Raw genomic sequence first — 14971 nt, forward strand, 5'->3', positions numbered from 1 at the left:
AATCTGAATATGGCTTCCAATTTTCTTCTTGATGTTTAGTAGAGCTTGTTGACAACATACAGAACAGAGTTCTCCCATCAGTTTTCAATCATGAATAAGCTATCCTTATCATATTTGGTATATATATATATATATATATATATATATATATATCCGGCCGCTATCTGAACCTGTTATGTATTTGGTTGGAAGCGACTAAACTGTAAAATGACCACACAACAAAAAAGAAGAACACTGAGATATATTGACAATTCCGGCAGAAAATAAGTAAAGATGCAGGTAGGAAACGTTCTCATCTTCCAACCACGTCATACCATAGATGTAAAAGACAGGACTATGGTAATGTTGCTGCCATAACGGTGTTTTGAGCCACTGACCCGATTAATTTACGAGAGCTGACATACCGTTCATATTGTATCGTGACAAAGTGACAATAACGAAATGTTGCCTGAATACTAGGTGTAGAGACACTGACTGTCAGACAAGATAACCATTCCTGAGAATATATGCGAACTGAGTCCTGTTTAAAAATAAGGTAGTGAAAAGATTAAAAACAAACTTAAACAGTAAATATTCCATAAGGATATAGAATTTTTACTGATTTGAATGACAGTAAAGGTCTACAGTTAGTTCAGTAACGGAAAACTTTGATGTATTAAATTTTGTTTCACTCGGTTTGAAGACTGGTGATACTAGTCGGTTAAACAAACGGAAATAGGTTAAATGAAGTTTGAAACCGTGACCCAATGGTTTATAGTCAATTGTTGTAACCACCACGGCAGTGCTCCATGGAGAGAATTAGTGAATTATCAAGGTAGTAAAGTCCCATCAATTGATGTAATTAGAGCAAAACTTGGTTTCAGTGTGACAGGTACGTAGGTTACTGTGCGCTCACAACCAAATAACTCTCAAGGTTGGTGGTTAATATTTATGACTTTTTTATTACTTTATGTCTGAAGCAGTATTTCTTAACAAACCAGTGAACAGGAATTGAGATCTACCACTAGAGATGTGAGCTGTTTGACTGTAACAAGGCAGACTGTATTACTCTTAAATTCGCATAATTGTTCAGAATTTGTACTTCAATTACAAACATTGTTTAGGTTTCAGGGAATGTGTGCCTAAAGGATTTCAAAAAAATCGACAAAGAATGTGATAATCAGAACTTTGTATTTCAACAAGTGATGTACAAGCGAATTTCGTATTCACAGTTATCTTTTGTGCACTTACAGTAAGGGTACTTTCGAGTTAGTTCGAATGATAACTAAACTAGGTATTTCTGTAGGATATACAAATACATAGTATCGAGCTAAGTGGGTTGAATAAGAGTGTAACACTCAAGGCACTTCATTCTTTTTCGGAAATGTTGGATCATTTGAATGGAGTTTCTTTGGCGGATCAGGAATCCTGAAACGCATCCACGCAACTAGAACACGATCCCAAAATGCACCGAACGAATCTAATGCAGGCCGTACATCCAGAATAGCGAACTGATATGCTTCATTCACAGAACCTCCATCATAATAATCAATTACATAACGTACTTCTTTACCACATCGATCGATCACCCAGTCATGACGATCGAAAGGCAACTCATAACTGAAAAAGTAGATGAGAAACTTGTTAATGTGTTAGCTTTCCTTACATATAACTATCAGGACGGTTTTAAGCAAAAAAAAGATCTAAGCTAAAGGTCACAAACAACAAGCTCCATTAATTGTTTCAATTTGCTTGAGTAATCCAAACTACTTTTAATGCATTGGTACAATTATCTTCATTGAGTTGGATTTACAGTAAAAAAGAAATGCTGATTGTGACCTTAGTAATTCAGTGTACGCATATCATACAAAAAATCTTTCCAATTCTGTCAACTGACATTTATAATATTTCTGTCCATTCACTAAACAACTGACATGTAATAAAAAAATGAACCAAGTGTAAATTGAAAACAATCTCAAAAAATCAGAGATGACATTGACTTGTGTAGTGATTGACTGCCACATTATAAGAAATTCAAACTCTTATAAGAGTTTACATGATACCATAAATCAGCTCTTTTGCATAACATGATCAGGTACTTGAGAACAATCATAACGTCGTATAATAAAAACAGAAGTCGAACCCAGAATATAAAAGTATTATTCAGTTAAGATTATTTAATTTAATCGGCTCACTCACCCAGTTTACTCAACCGGAGTACGTGGAGTAGGGTTCGGACCTGGTACAGAGTCGGAGGTACTAACCACTAAGCCAACTCGACTGGCTAAAAACAGTGATACTGTTTTATGTAATTGCATTGACGTTAAACGACAACGATAAACTCCTTTATTCAAAGATACACAACAAAATTACCGCCGATAATAACATCTAGAAAATAATAGCTATTCGAACAAAGCTAACTAACGAATTTATCCAAATTTTTGACATGAAAACCAAGAATAAAACCTAAAATTCTAGTTTTACTTTCATTAGCATGAGAATAACCCTATGAAGCTAGTATCTTTGAATAGCCTATATGTCAAATGACTCTTTTGTTATGTTCACTTTCGCTTTAGAATACTTTGTGCATCAACATGCTATTCGATGGTTATATTAAAAACTTGGTCTCATGGAGTTTGTGTTGTCTTTTGATAAACAGTTTATCGTTTGCGGAAATCATACATTGATAATTTGAGCATCGTAAGGAGTTATCAGTATTATTTTATTTATTATTTTATTTAAACACATAAATATTGGTACAAAAAGCACCAGATAAATATGCGCCTCACAAATCTCATTTGATTTGTGTGAGGGCTGAGATACTGCCCAGATTGAAGCAGGTGGTTTTCTTAGGGGGCCACACCCCGAGCCTTTGACCTAAAGGTCTGATCCACAAGGCAGTGGAGCATCGTGAGGAGATGCAGTCCCATAGTAGCCGGTGACCGACAGTTGGTTCATACGCCATTCGTTCCATCAGGATACTGGAACCCATGTGTACCATTGGTTTGGAATCAGGGTTTTCCAACTCCCCTAGGTGGACTTTCCGTGTCCATTAACCCTGTTAAAGCGCCGGACATTCGCTTTTCGTCCTCTCAATTTTGTAAACAACAGTAGTGTCACGAGAAGGCAGTGAGTAGGACTTCCCTGGCAGAGGCTATATATTCGCGTGGCCATGTGAGAGCATTTCGAGAGGGAGAGCGGACTCTCCCCACTCTCGGCCGTACCAGGGCATTTGGGGGCAAGGAGTTATCAGTTGGTCACATCTGTTAATCAGTATTTTACTGTCCCCATTTTACCGGCCCAAAAGTAACTCATCATCAAAAACCTTTATCATAAAACTTGTAGCCGAAAAGGACTTTTTCAATATGGTACTGATCTGTGTGCTTGGTCTTAGCCCATACTTATAAGTGTGAGGGGTAACGATACTACCCAGTCGCCTAAACCAAAGTAGATAGAAACGGATAGGAATATGGGACTTAGTGGTGCGACGTCGAACTCCTTCACTTTTAAGCCGACGATCCTAGCCAAAACATGACTTCATTCGAAAACCAATTATCAATTGCGTTTTGGATTTATTAGCTTTTAGGCAAAACTATCTCTGAATGTCTGAATATTCAAAAAAAATTTACTAATTTTTATCTTTCGTCCAATTACCAGATGTATACGGCGTACTTCATGTAGACATATCTTGAGCAGTAAATATTGCTTATGAAAATCATTTAAAGTTGTTCATAAAAATAGTACATACCCCATGGCCCGACGGATACGTGCTCTTGGAGAATAGTTTTTTGCATCCCCAGCAAAACGACGCAATTTCGGTGTCATACATTCACTGGAACAAAGTAAACCAAAAGGGAATATAAAATATTAACAAAGCTGGGTTTTGGCTAGCAATGAAATCCAGGAAGTGAGTTTCATGTTATCTGGGACTCGTCAGCTGGATGTGTCTGTATCCGAGTATTTGTGTTCACACATATTTAAAGCTAGTACCTATTGCTTCAAACACCGAGTCTCAAATAGGACGAAATGTGAATCCTGTTTTCACATCTGTGCCCAAATAATAAATAAGACACGTTTACTTTATTTTCCCCTAGATCCTGAACTGAAGGTTATTTTACACCCTCTGATTCGGTGGATTTATTCATTATTCTCAAGTTATATTGTTTACTATTGACACTGTTATCACTTTCACTATTCTAGCATCCGTTTTCACAACTTCCTCTCGTTGCATTGATATGGTGTAGTAACAGATGTACACATGACAGGTTCTACGCTGTTCTCGACTGAGTGACAGGCTTACAACACTTTCAAACCAGTATTAATTACAGTATTCTATTGAAGTAATTCCTAAATTCTTAAATTCAGAATCATTAGCAAACTTATTGAATTATTTGATTCCCATAATAACTCTTAACTTCTGAGTTGTGAGGACCGATATGATTGATTGTTATAAAATTCAGTAAGCAATTAAGAATGGACAATTACCATATTATACTCGGGTTCGATAGAGGACTGTCGCTCATTCTGGAGCACATACTTAGATTCAGATCATGCTCTAGTGCGAGCATGTATCTGTCTGTGTCCTACTGGACGTAGGAAAGACGCTGCAAGGAAACCCTTTAGGGTTCTACTTAATGACAGGCAAGCTACGAATAGATTTCAGGAACAACTAGAAAAACAGTTAGGCAGCCATGTAAGTGACCCCCACCCCGAGACAGCTTGGAATGGTATCCGAAAAGCTGTGAAAACAGCAGTGATATCTGCTAGGACGGTAAACCATAAAGTTAGGGAGAAATACTGGCAAGTTGACGTAAGTCTTCCAACTCTTTACGAAGTTGAAAGAGTTATAGGAAATATGAAGTGAGGGAGAGCAGCAGGCCCTGACAGGTCTACCCTTGAGATTTTTAAGAATGGCGGTCCAGTATTAGCAGTGAGATTGACTGAGGTCTTAGGTAGAATCTGGGAACTGAACGTAATCCCATCTGACTGGTCTTAATCATTGGTTTTCCCAATATATAAGAAGGAATCAAAATCATCCTGTGATAACCATAGAGGGATTAGTTTGACTAATATAGTGTCTAAAATATTAGCTTAAATAATACTTCGACGATTAACCAAAGCTCGTGAAGAGCAGACTAGAGAAAACCAGGTTGTTTTTCGATCTGGGCGTGGTTGTATAGACCAGATATTCACTATGCGTCAGGTTCTAGAACACAGACACAAATTCAGACATCCCACAATAGTAGTATTTCTCGACCTTGAGGCGACATTTGACTCGGTTGATCGTGAGGTTCTGTGGCAGTGTTTGTCACTGAAAGGAGTACCAAAGAAGTACATTAACCTTTTGAAGGCTCTCTACTCGAACACAACTGGTCGAATTAGGGCTTATGACAAACTGTCATCAGAATTGATTACTTCAAGTGGTGTTCGTTAAGGCTGTCCACTCTCTCCATTCTTGTTTAACTTCGTCGTTAATATGCTTTTAGAGATAACACTTTCATCATCTAAATCTCCAGAAGTTGGACTTTTACCAGGAGACTCACTTGTTGACTTAGAATACGCCGATGACATAGTTCTATTTAGTGAAGACGCTGACAAAATGCAGAGTCTTCTGACCACTATAAGCAACAATGCAGGCATGTTCGGGTTGCGATTCTCCCCCTCGAAGTGCAAAATGATACTTGAGGATTAGGTTGCGTCGACACTTGAACTAATGATAGGGGGTGAAGTAGTTGAGCGTGTTGACTGCTTCACTTATCTTTGAAGTCTCATCAGCCTTTGTGGTCTGGTGTGTGACGAATTCTCAGCACGGATACAGAAGGCACGTCTAGCTTCCGCCAACTTGCGTCACTTATGGCATAGACGAGATATCCGTCTAGCAACCAAAGGACGGGTTTACTGCGCAGCAGTTCGTTCCGTCCTACTTTATGGCAGTGAAACATGGCCGATAATAGTAGAGGATATTCGTACGCTACTAGTGTTCGATCATAGGTATCTTCGAAGCATTGCTCGCATATCCTGGGACCACCGAGCAAGTTATGCAGTTGTTAGGAAACAGGCACTAGGTAAGGATGACAAACCGATTGATGAAGTAGTGAAACTTCATCAGTTGAGATGGCTGGAACATGTGTTACGTATGCCCAACCACCGACTGCCCCGATGTGTAATGTTTTATGGTGTAGGAGTAGGTTGGGAGAAAGCTAGGGGCGGCCAGACCAAAACGTGGCACAAATCCATGAAATCACTGACAAGTGGACTGAGCTATGTTGGTAGGTGTAGACTACCTGGTTGGGATCCGTAAGATGATAGCAACCGATGGTTAGAGACCTTGAATGACATAGCTCAAAATCGTTTGCAATGGCGAAGTTCCGTTCACTCTTTTTATTCTGCCAAACTCTAATCTTCTGAATTCTTCATTTCTCTATTTTTTTCTCTTTCCAAATTTATTTCACTGGATTATACTCCTTGAATAACATCAAACCCTAGTCTTTCCGATTACTACTGATAATTTTACTACCTCTACCACTATGGGATTTGAATCGACAACTGCATCTCTGTGCTAATGTGGTATGACAACTCGAACTGATGTACGTACGTACATAGGTACGAAGTCTTAATTTGTGACTGACTGACTGATTATTATACTCAGTAATCAGTGTGAAGTTTGTTGATTAGTACATAAATTAGTATGTGCAAAAAAGTGAATAAGTTTCATTAAACAAAAACTTGTCATTTAGAAAAATTTAGTGTGTAATTAGGAATCATCTTAACTGTAATGTTCATACTACATGATAAATCTGCCAACAGTCTTCCATAAAGTTAAACTAAGTTGTGTTACTTCAGTTCATTACGCCCTCATTGTTGACAATGTAGATTAGGAGAAAAGTCAATACATTTTTAAGCGACAGCAATAGATAATCCTTCCGTCAACAAATAAGTGAATTTGCAAAATACATCTAGATTATTTTTTATGACCAGGTTTAGTTGTTAAGAAGTGGTTAAAAAAAACCACAAAGTCTACACCAACTTAAAAATAAAAACTTTATCACATGGGCTATTATGAATTCAAACAACGATTTATCTACAAAAATATAGACAACCCGGTAGAATCAATAACCATTATCCAATAGACATAATTCACAACTTCGTATGTGGAATAATTGCACCAAATGGATGATGTTATTATTTGTGTTATTCATTTACAGTACACATACGTTCACATGGATTCTAAATGCTGACTTTTATAAATTATAAAGAGCACGTCGTAAATAGTTCAAAACGTGTTTATAGAATAACAGAAGCTCGCATTCAAAATTAATTACCGGAAGTTAGTAGGGCCTAGAAAAAATACGTATCCACCTATATTGTTACATCTCTCTTCAGTTGGAAATCGATGTGATGAAAAGCAAAGAAAGTGCAATAATATTGTAGATAATGTTAAATAACTAAATGTAAGAAATATAGTTCAGTTATTATAAAAAGCTTTATTTACTGACTTCCATCACTACTTGTAGGAAAATGAACCTAGTTTTTATTTCAAGAGGATTCACACTTACTTAGCATGTAGAGCTTCCCATTTTAAAACCTCACGCCAAGCTAATTCATTATTGACATTATGTATGTGTATGATGTTGTTCATATCTTCAGGCTTGATATCATCATCTCGCCAACGCCAACCTTTACGAAGCATAGCGTTCCAAAACATTTGAGGTGAAGGATATATCCATTTTTCACCATTAGAACTATCTGCTTTTGGAATAGAAGACAATTCGCGTTCAGTAGACAGTGGGAAAGGTTGTCCAGGACTTGGGAGTTGGTTAGGGGGTGGCATCTGAAATACAACCAATGTGTTTATAAAAAATAATGAAATATTTAAACCCCTTGATAATGATCAGTAATGAAGATTATCTAACAAGTGGATCTGTTGTCTTAAAAGTAGAGGTTCTAAAGATAGGTTTTTAACTATGATTATCTTAACCTATAGCATACAGAAGCAGTTTGCTAACGAATACTCAAATTTATAACACACAACTCATATTAAAAAATCTGTGTGACTGTTGCTTACCGTAAAACATAAGTTCATTTATAAAATCAAGTTTTTTTATGATTACTATAAATGATCAATGAGCTCCTTTAGTTTGAGTGTTTTACACACCAACTTAAGAAACGTCTAGTATTGGTGACTTAATCAACTTCATTGTTGTCTTATATAATAGCTTCCTCAAGTGTTTGATGGGTAGGCTAGTTTATGAACTAATTAGGCGATACAATACAATCAACATTTGAGTTCAACAATGTGGAGAGCATTGCTTGTTGTGTGTTTTATATCCCCACCTGAGGTAATCAAAATTGAAAACAACTACTTAGCTAACTTGTGAGTTAGTTCAGATAACAAATTCATTAGTTATGGTCAGTCTACGACCTGGAACGAATTTCTATCAGTCCGAACTGCCACACATTATATCAGCACAGTGTGAGGGGAAATTAGGTTAAATTAATTATTAGTATAAATCAGTTCTTAAATAACATTGCATTTAGTTACAGCACAAGACCTAATATTGTTTCTACAAAACAACGTGAAGTTAAGAATATATATTTATAGGGGAAGAGATGTGGGGTTTCAGTACATATAAGTGAACTACTAAAAACCACTCTAATTAAGGTTTACGATGATCATCAGAATTGACTAATTATTGATCACCGAAAGGTGGTTCAAGAAAATACTGGTTCACCAATTGAAAAAAACAAACTTCACTTTATATCTCATCCAGATTAAAATCAAGGGATTTATATGGAGAAGTTGAAAACCCTGATTCTAAAATAATGATGTACATGGGCTCTAGGATCCTGAGGGAACAAATGTCGTGAAGCAACGTTAGGAAATGCAGTCCCATAGTAAACTGTGGTCAGCAATAGGTTCGTACGCTATTTGTTCCCCTAGGATCTACATCGCTGGTTCGAAATCAGGGTTTTCCAACTCCTGTAGGTGGATCTTCCCTACCCATCAACCAAGTTTCAGAGCCGAGCGTTTACTTCTCGTCCTCTTGATTTTGTAAACAAGATCCCAGCAGTGAGAAGGAGATACGACTTTCCTGGCAGTGGCTATACATGTGTAGTCATATGAGGACAATAAGAGAGCATACAATATGTACTTAAACTTTGAAGCAACTTAAAACATCCGCAAACAGTCTAGCAATGAAAGAGGAGATAGAAAATTAAGTAGAAATAGTATTTTACCAGTGAAGCGTATGGTTTAATGCTATAAGTACGAACATGTGAGAAGTCAACAAGTCACACAGTTAACCTCTTTATTAGAGGATGTATAGTCGACTTCACTCGCCGGATCGTTGCTGCTACCTTGACGTAGTGGTCGGGCTTGCCTATCGTGATGAACCAATAGAGCTATACTGGCTGGAACAATCGTTCCTCAAGGTCCTACCATGCCAGGCAGGTCGTTTGAAGAGCGGTAAGACTAAAAGCAGCAAACCCAAGGTCTGAAGGCGAAGTCGTACTGCTGACTGTACAGAGGTGTGACAGCAGTAAGGTGTTTCCTTCAGACAACCAGCATAACAGCGATGCTGCCTTCCCACAAGGAGGGATGGGGTTAGAAAAGGTCGATCCTAAAAATGCACACCTCGCCTTATCCCATGGATTTCCGTCTCCAGCGGTAAGGTCCCAACAATTACGGAGCTAACACGAAAATTACTAACAAAAAGGTCGTACGTGGTCGGTCTCAAGCAGTTGTCCCTTGGGCACTGTGGTCACGCCCTCAGGCTACCAAGACCACCCCTAACCCAATTTCTTTTACAGGTACCTCTAGAAAAACCCTTTCACGGCGTGTGCAACCGGGAAGTGATCACTACGCTCATACCTATAACAGCACTCAAGATCACTGTATTCATAATCAATCTCCTTCAATTCCTATTATTCCTCCTACCTCGAGTTTCAACTCTAAACTTCCTATTTTGACTCCCTCTTCAATTGTCACCATGGCCAACAACTCTAGTGCGCAAAACACTGTCCCAGGTCTACTGAAACCTCTCTCCAAACTACACATTGGAGCCTTCAACGTACGTACCCGATGTCAAATCGGCCAACAGGCCTCCTTGGCTAAGACTCTAGAATCTCATACGATTGATGTATGCTGTGTCTCCGAAACACGCATACAGGATCCTAGTGTGGTCATTCACTTGACCCCACCTCGCCAAAATGGACAGCCAACGAAATACACTATTCGTGTAACTGGCGACCCTCTGACTAGTTCTCATGGACTTGCAGGTGTAGGCATAGCACTAAGTACAAGGGCAGAACAAACACTATTAGAATGGATCCCCGTTAACAGTCGCCTGTATGCTGTCCGGCTAAATGGCTCCATAAGAACTCGGAAGGATAAGGACACACGTCTTTACCATTTCGTCGTTTCTGCCTACGCTGCCACTGACTGCAGCCATGATGAAGTGAAAGATGAATTTTACAGAAAGCTTTCCAAACTCCTTCAAAAAGCTAAACGCTCAGACATAGTGCTCGTAGCAGGTGACTTTAATGCCCAATTAGGCAGCTTAAATCAAACAGGAAAACATTTAGGTGGGTATTTTAGTATTCCGGCTCAGCGAACAGATAATGGTGATCGTCTGTTGCAACTATACTCAGACAATCGTTTATTTTTTAGCAAGAACTAATTTTAAGCATAAGGAGAGACATCGTCTAACATGGCAACTACCTGCACCAAACCAACGACAGACTCAAATAGACCATATTGTCATCAGTCATCATTGGAGAGGCTCAAATAGAAGATTGTCGCCCGTACTGGAATACATGTTTAGACTCTGATCACGCTTTAATACGAGCACGCATTTGTTTGCGCCTCACAGGACGCAGAAAAACTACAATAAGAAAACTCATTAGGATTGAACTGGAGGACAAAAAAGCCAAAAATGAGTTCCAGGAAAAACTGAGTTCACATCTAGGCAGTTCTGTAAACGAGACTGACCCAGATGCTGCTTGGAAAAATATACGAATTGCTGTGGAAACAGCAGTAACATCTATTAGTAATTTAAACCATAGGGTTCCGAAAAACCAATAGATTTCTTCTACGTCTATTTCACTGATGGATTCTCGTAAACTCATCCTATCAGGCTCTGAAGATCTAGGTCAACCAAAAGTCTAAGGAACAATCGTGAGCAGTAGTGGGCAACGAAAGCAAAAGAGATGGAAAAGGCAGCGGCTGTAGGCAACACCAGGAAACTCCTCAGACTAATAAAAGAAACCGAAATTAAGAAGTCAAATGTAAGTGAGACGATCTCGGAAAAAGACGACACTCCTATCTGCTCTTAGCCCAGATGTTTAAAACGATGGACAAGACACTTTAAAGAGCAGTTCAGCTGGCCTTCAGCTACTGTACAACTACCCACTATTCCCAGAAAACCTGAATAGAACATTGAAGTAGGTCCCCCGACTCCAATTGAAGTTCAAAAAGTCATAACTAATCTAAAACGATGAAGAGCAGCCGGTCCAGATGGATTGGCTCCAGAGGTCTTTAACAATGGTGGTCCAATTTTAGCGATTAGGTTGACTAATATTTTGGCTAAAATCTGGGAACTGGATGTAATCTCATCTGACTGGTCTCAATCACTGGTTGTCCCAATATATAAGAAGGGATCAAAATCATCCTGTGATAACCATAGAGGGATTAGTTTGACTAATATGACATTTAAAATACTAGCCTCAATAATTATCGGACACCTAACAAAGACTCGTGAACTGTAAATAAAAGAAAATCAGATTGGCTTCAGACATGGTCGTGGCTGCGTCGACCACATATTCACCATTCGTCAGATTTTAGAACACATACATGCTTGTCGGCGTCCGAAAATGTTGGTCTTTCTCGACTTAAAAGCAGCATTTGACTCTGTGGACCGAGAGGTTTTGCGACAGTGTCTGTCATTGAAAGGTGTACCTCAGAAGTACATAAACCTTGTAAAGGTACTTCACTCAAACACTACTAGTCGAATCAGAGCTCATGGTGAACTGTCATCTGATTTTGCAACCGGCAAGGCTGTGCACCATCCCCATTTCTGTTTAACTTCATCATAGACCTACTGCTGGAAATAACGTTCTGGTCGCCTGAATTTTCAGGAATTAATCTCCTCCTATTAAGTCCACCTATTGACTTAAAATACACAGATACCATAGTCCTGTTTGGTGAAGACGCTGACAAAATGCAGTCTTTTGGTAGCACTTAGCAACAATGCCGAGATGTTTGGGATGCGTTTCTCCCCCTCTAAATGCAAATAGTCGAACGTGTCGACAACTTCATTTATCTTGGAAGTCTGTTCAGCCCTAATGGAGTGGTGTCTGATGAAATCTCTGCACGGATCCAAAAAGCTCGTTTGACTTTTGCCGACTTACGTAACCTATGGTGAAGGCGAGATATCCGTCTATCAATTGAGGGACGAGTATACTATGTGACAGTTCGCTCTGTTCTACTTTACGGCTGCGAAACGTGGCCATTAGAAGATACTAGTAAACCACTAGTATTTGATTACAGATATCTTAGAAATATTGCCAGTATCTTTTGAGATCACCGGTTAAGTAATAGTGAGGTTAAACACATGGTACTAAGGAATGATGGTAAATCAGTTGATGAGGCTGTGAAACTTCATCGACTAAGATGGTTGGGCCACATGTTACACATGCCTGGACATCGATTACCACGACTCACAATGCTGACTAGTATAGGGGGTGGTCGGAAGAGAGTTAGGGGCGGCCAAACCAAAACGTGTTATCAGTGCTTGAAGTCACTAACTTCTAGTCTGAGCCATGTTGGCAGATGCAGACTATTTGGTTGGGGTCCGCGTGACTATCGTAACCAATGATTGGAGACTGAGTGACATGGCTTAGGATCGATCACAATGGCGTAAGTGTATACACTCCCTGTCTTCCCCTAAACCGTGAGATTAAAATTACTTTATACCTTTTTTCTACGAACTAATTCGCTCTTCCTGTATTATATCCGTATACACAATCTTTCTTTTATATATTACTACCATTGAAGCAACTACTTCGATGAATTTGGTGTTCATCTTGTTGTGCTAATGAGGTGTGGCAACTTGGACCGATGTATATGTGTCTGGTGCTACGTTGCAGCTGACTGACTACTTTACTCGAAATATCTTACAGTTCCTGTGTAAAACATTGTCATGTAAGTCCCACTCGTCAACGTTAGATACTGGAAAAACTTCCATCAGTGCGACCTTTCTGTCTACTGCAGCAAAATAGGCTAAGTGTATAACAAGATATAAAAATAAATAAGTTAAGCATAATGCCATACAAAATAAGAGCAAATGTACTCGTAATGGGCAAAGATTACTACAGAAATTGAACACTAAGTTGTTGCTTTTCATGGATCTTACCCTCTGGGAGCCAAACTTGAAACTAACACCATGATTTGGTTTAACATTTTGTGGACTAATAGTGACGGAACTATGAAGATTGACGATAATAATGTTCTATCAGATAACCAAGTGATTCAACGCAATTTTAAACAAACTTATCCCCAGAAGATATAGTGGACAGTGAGCAACATATATAACTTTGCTTGCAAAAAGGCCGACCTTACGAGCAGAACTCCAGCGAAATTTATTTCAATAAATGAGACCTTGTCTTTTGTAGACACTCGGTATAAAATTAGATCCACCAAATATTAAAGACATACAGAATATGAAACTCACAAGATTTTCTGGACTGAGGTCTTTGTACCCATGATCCACTGGGCATCCACCACCTTTCTGAATTGGACATTCTCTTAGAATCTCCTTTTCTTGAACCACTTGCTGACTCCGAGAAGAAATCAAGCCCATAATTGCGGCCTATAGTCGGACGACCATACACAGATAGGACCTTTATTGTAAAAAAAAACAGTGTACGCAGTATGGATGCACTTAAAAGTGTGACCCTAAATACGACCTTAAAAATATGACTTTTATATTTCCCTGCCGACAGAAGCACCATATTTGAACACATATGAACCCAGGCGTTCGATTAACAAACAAATGTTTTCGTGCTGACATTTTTAGGACTACCGTCATGTCAACTCATTTCACGAACTTTGATCCAACCAACCAACTTTGTTGGTGTGGAGACATACAAACATTTTAGTTTGTTTAACCGTCTTCTTTGTTCCAGGGACCCATAACCAATAACATACCACGGCAGCGCTTACTTTGAAATACGCGACTGTTTCTCGATGTTCCAACATTCAATCCTTCATAACAAGCTGGTATAAAATGATGGATTTATTAGCTCTTACTTCTTATTATTTCGATAAGGTTTCAGGTGTACGGTAATATATAATGTGTGGAAGTCTAGTCACTCGAATACGGATTCTTGTCAGTTTGTGAATTTGTATATCTTGTGAGTCAAGTGAGTGCGTTTGTCTCAAGGAAATAAGATTTCTGGATACCAGAAGCTGAAATATTACCAAACAGGAGGTTGGTTGGCAGAAATTGGAGAAACGACATGCAGAGAAATAAATGCTTTGAGGTGATTGTTCCAAACATGAATAATTAATCTGTTTAAATGCTAATTTCTAAGAAGACAGGATTTAAGGAATAAGAGGAGAGTGAATATTATAATGAGGGAGGGAGTAGTCATTGATATGCAGTAGTGATAACCGTGGTAACGTATGAGTCATGCGTTAGACACAGCTGGTATAATAATGAGACGGTAATCCATGAGATAGTATACGGGGGTCGGGTCTCATCTTATAGCTACCCTCTAAGGATGCTGTGGTTACTTTGGCTGGGAGTGCAACCCGAATCGGGACAACCCCTAATGAGGAGACGTGAAAGCGTGCCTGTGCGTCCGCTCTATGATGTGCAGTCTTTAGAAGGTCGCCTCAAGGAGCATGGTGATGATGCTCCGGTAATATCCTCGCTTTGGGGTGGTTTGGAGTACTTAATGTGTTGTATGCCATTATCAGATCACCTCTTAC

At 38.9% G+C, this 14971-nt stretch overlaps 1 protein-coding gene across 2 annotated transcripts; it reads right to left on the reverse strand.

The window, feature by feature from the left end:
* Positions 1-255: 255 nt before the first annotated feature.
* Positions 256-14004, reverse strand: Smp_022320.1 (putative cytochrome c1 heme lyase; the record flags this gene model as incomplete). Of its 2 annotated transcripts, none has more annotated exons than XM_018800027.1 (4): positions 256-520; positions 3728-3811; positions 7536-7810; positions 13710-14004. In XM_018800027.1, 4 exons carry the CDS (start codon positions 13836-13838, stop codon positions 478-480), a joined length of 531 nt encoding a protein of 176 aa, XP_018653882.1. In that variant the 3' UTR covers positions 256-477. The 2 variants fall into 2 exon arrangements, with proteins under 2 accessions (XP_018653882.1, XP_018653883.1); XM_018800028.1 differs by lacking the exon at positions 256-520 and adding an exon at positions 1152-1599 and having other exon boundaries at positions 13710-13838.
* Positions 14005-14971: the final 967 nt, after the last annotated feature.

This window comes from Schistosoma mansoni, chromosome W (genome assembly GCF_000237925.1).
Source record: "Schistosoma mansoni strain Puerto Rico chromosome W, complete genome".
Lineage (NCBI taxonomy): Eukaryota > Metazoa > Platyhelminthes > Trematoda > Strigeidida > Schistosomatidae > Schistosoma > Schistosoma mansoni.